Below are 4,001 nucleotides of genomic sequence, written 5' to 3' on the forward strand. Positions count from 1 at the left end.
AGCTCCGGTTTTCAACTGCTGTAATTTCACTTTATATTTATTTTAAATTTCAGTTTCTGACTATTATTACATTTATGGGGAAACTCTAAACCCGCAAGAGTCATACAGTTTATGGGGGGAATGGGAGGCATTCAGACTCGATTCAAGGCACTGGAGCACTGATCCAGTTCATTAGAACAAGAGCTCTTCACCAGCATCAGTAAACCCCCCCTTAAGGGTATTCTTTGTTGCAACTCTTCTGCTGCATCTCTTTTTTGTTTCCATATATGTATATAGTTTCTACTTTCTAAACTGAATAATTTTCTTCGGAAATATTTTCAAAGTTGTAGAAATACATTATTTCAGTACTTAAGTTCATCTTTTTAAATATTTTTTTAAATTTGTATTTATGATTACTTTTTCCCTTAATTTCACTTAAATTTCCAATCTTTATAATTTCGAAGTAGGGAATAACTCAAAAAGTAATGCACAAAGCTCATCTTCAGATGTATCTCGCAAATCATATGCATTCACTTACTTCTCGCTGGTATAAATGTACAGAATCAATTTGTTAACTGTCCAAGAGCACTGGCACAGCAGTGTGTTGATGCTACATTTATCTTCCCAAACAGCCCTGACTCGCAGCCAGAGCAGTGTTGTGAACAAAGCCACGGGAGACTTCATAAGAAAGGCACAAGCAAAGGGTCTCATTACCGACGAACAGGCGAATGATTGGTTCCGTAGCAACTAACATTATCCTTGCCCTCATCTTGGAAGTCAAATACTCGTCAACTGTTTCATAAATTGAGGTCTTACATGAATCACTTCCACATACTTCAGTGGTAAAGCAAATTAAAGCATCATTATAACCTAACAAAGGCTAAAAAAAATATAATATGAGAGTTAAAATAGACACCGACAGCACCTCTGCTCTACAAAAGCTGAAACTAAGGCCTATAAAAATTCGTTAGCACAAATACATTGTAAGCAGCCAAGACTTCAAAAAGCACAAGACATTATATTAATTTATAGTGCTATTAGCACAAAAAGATACATTGAAGAATGTGATGTTTTAGACATCATAGTCTTGTGATGTTGCAGACATAACATTCTTGTGATGTTTGTTGCAAAAATCAGAAGGTCCATCTTCTGAACGCGGGTCATTGCATTTTATCTGCACCGCCACTCTAAGAAAACCCTATATTATTACTAGTAAACTATCAGTGTATATCTCATCAGACATATACACTTATATACATATAAAAAAATTCTCAGTGCTTAGACACTGATATAAAAATGTTCCCCAAAAATATATCCAATATTAAATTATGTTGATTGCGAGAGTTATTAAGGCTGAATGTAGTTTGTACATTACTAGTTAGGAATACTGTAGTTCCCAAAATATTGATTAAAGTTAACTCACAGCACATATATATGGCAGAGAGATATACACTTCTCTCTGTATTTATCTAGTGATTTTTGAACATTCGGCATAAAGAATTTTTATGAGACTGACTAAAAATCAGCGGAAAACATAATTATACACTTTTAACGCTTGGCAATACTGACAGAGTTAGTGAATTTAATATTGGATGTAATACATTTGTATTGATTATCATACGATAGTATGAGAATCATTACTGTGTATCAGTAAGAGTTTTCTTAAAGCCCAATTTTAGGGTTTATTGAATACATGACTCATGGTGGACAGGTATCATGCAGTGTTAGTGACACCATGTAGTCGACAGGTATCATGCAGTGTTAGTGACACCATGTAGTCGACAGGTATCATGCAGTGTTAGTGGCACCATGTAGTCGCTGGGCTTTAAATCTAATAAATCAACCAACTACTTTAATACTTAAAGAAGCTCAAAATAAACATATAATTCTTCATATGGTACATTTATGTTTTATGATAAACCAACTATCAATAAATTCTCTGAAATCTGGTTATTGTAACTGTTGCTAACTTCTTATTATAAATTAACACAAAATATCCCTCCTAAAATTCATACACAGTGTGAAGAATTAAATAACTTTCTTTTTAATGTTGCAAATTTGTATGTCAGAGATACATGCAGTGTTGAAAAAATGTTAATAAGCTAACTTTACAATTTCCTTAATACGAGAATGGAAGACTAAGTTTTTCTATTTATTATTAGTAAAATGTAAAATTTTATTTAGCGTTTAGATGAGCGGGAAAGAGAACAATTTTCCAATATTTTCAGTGTATGTGAATTTAATTCTCAAGTTTGTATTATCAAAAATACTTAGTAGAGAAGGTAAATTATTTTCTAAATAAACAAGAGTTATATTAATTACTTATATATTCCGAACTAATGATTGTATAATAATATTAGATTGCATCAACATTCTTGCAACATTGTCTTATTTAAATACTTGCAATTTCCTGACAATATACAGGTCTTTAATCAAATATTAATTATTTCAAGCATTGTTTTATCAGTTATTAATTATTTCAACCATTGTTTCATTAAATTATGATGCCTTTTTCACAGTTTAAATATACTATATATATATAAAGGTGTATTTTTATCAGTGTGAATGTTTTGAAACTTTAATTTTAATTTTAAGATTTAAAGATAACTTGACTATTGTTGAACAAATTATAATAAATTAGACGGGAGAACTTGATAGACTTAAAACCCAATTAGCAAACAAACCAAATATTCATTTATTAGTCACCTGATGTAAAGACAGATGTTAATGATAACAAATCTGCAAACTTTTTCACAATGTGTGGTGACAGCTGCGGGGAATGTGAAGAATGATATTTTTATACACTCATATCCTGATATTATTCTGTCTTTAGCCAGATAAAAAGTATATAATATATTTCTGGAACGAGGAACACTTTGAGTATAAATTTGTGTCTAGTTACTGTACGTTTAATATTAAATTTTGAGTATAAATTTGTGTCTAGTTACTGTACGTTTAATATTAAATTTTGAGTATAAATTTGTGTCTAGTTACTGTACGTTTAATATTAAATTTTGAGTATAAATTTGTGTCTAGTTACTGTACGTTTAATATTAAATTTTGAGTATAAATTTGTGTCTAGTTACTGTACGTTTAATATTAAATTTTGAGTATAAATTTGTGTCTAGTTACTGTACGTTTAATATTAAATTTTGAGTATAAATTTGTGTCTAGTTACTGTACGTTTAATATTAAATTTTGAGTATAAATTTGTGTCTAGTTACTGTACGTTTAATATTAAATTTTGAGTATAAATTTGTGTCTAGTTACTGTACGTTTAATATTAAATTTTGAGTATAAATTTGTGTCTAGTTACTGTACGTTTAATATTAAATTTAAACTTGGATTTTTTTATTGTATTTCATCTTTATTAAATTATTATAACTAAAAGAGATCTGAATTTATTCATGAAGAAATTAAAAAAAAAATAAATGCCCCTTTTTTCACATCTATAATATTTTTATATGTGCGATATTTAAGGAAGCTGTTTAAAAGATTGTTATAAAAAGTACTGATAAATAAAGCTGAGAGGAACTGGAACATCTTGTATAAAGAAAGTGAGTAAAGTGAACTACGGATTTACAAGGAAAAAGTCGAGTTTTCTTCAAATAAAAAAGTATAAATATAAATACATCAGAATATATTGTTTATAACTTGTTTCACAAGTTGATAAGTCACATGTGCAACAGTTACTTATCATTATTCTGAAACGTTTCTCCTACACAGTAGTCTTCTTCAGTCTCCTACACAGTAGTCTTCTTCAGTCTCCTACACAGTAGTCTTCTTCAGTCTCCTACACAGTAGTCTTCTTCAGTCTCCTACACAGTAGTCTTCTTCAGTCTCCTACACAGTAGTCTTCTTCAGTCTCCTACACAGTAGTCTTCTTCAGTCTCCTACACAGTAGTCTTCTTCAGTCTCCTACACAGTAGTCTTCTTCAGTCTCCTACACAGTAGTCTTCTTCAGTCTCCTACACAGTAGTCTTCTTCAGTCTCCTACACAGTAGTCTTCTTCAGTCTCCTAC

The 4,001-nt window shown here is 30.5% G+C and overlaps 1 protein-coding gene across 1 annotated transcript in view; it reads left to right on the forward strand.

Annotated features, from left to right (window-relative positions):
* LOC138853205 (anti-lipopolysaccharide factor-like) overlaps nucleotides 1–3,519 on the forward strand; it is a 3,841-nt gene extending 322 nt beyond the window's left edge. The window contains exon 2 of the mRNA XM_070088672.1: nucleotides 612–3,519. Within this exon, the coding sequence (XP_069944773.1) occupies nucleotides 612–730 (119 nt within the window). The 3' untranslated portion in view covers nucleotides 731–3,519. The remainder of the gene's footprint in view (nucleotides 1–611) is intronic.
* Nucleotides 3,520–4,001: the final 482 nt, after the last annotated feature.

The sequence above is a fragment of the Cherax quadricarinatus genome, chromosome 25 (genome assembly GCF_038502225.1).
Source record: "Cherax quadricarinatus isolate ZL_2023a chromosome 25, ASM3850222v1, whole genome shotgun sequence".
Lineage (NCBI taxonomy): Eukaryota > Metazoa > Arthropoda > Malacostraca > Decapoda > Parastacidae > Cherax > Cherax quadricarinatus.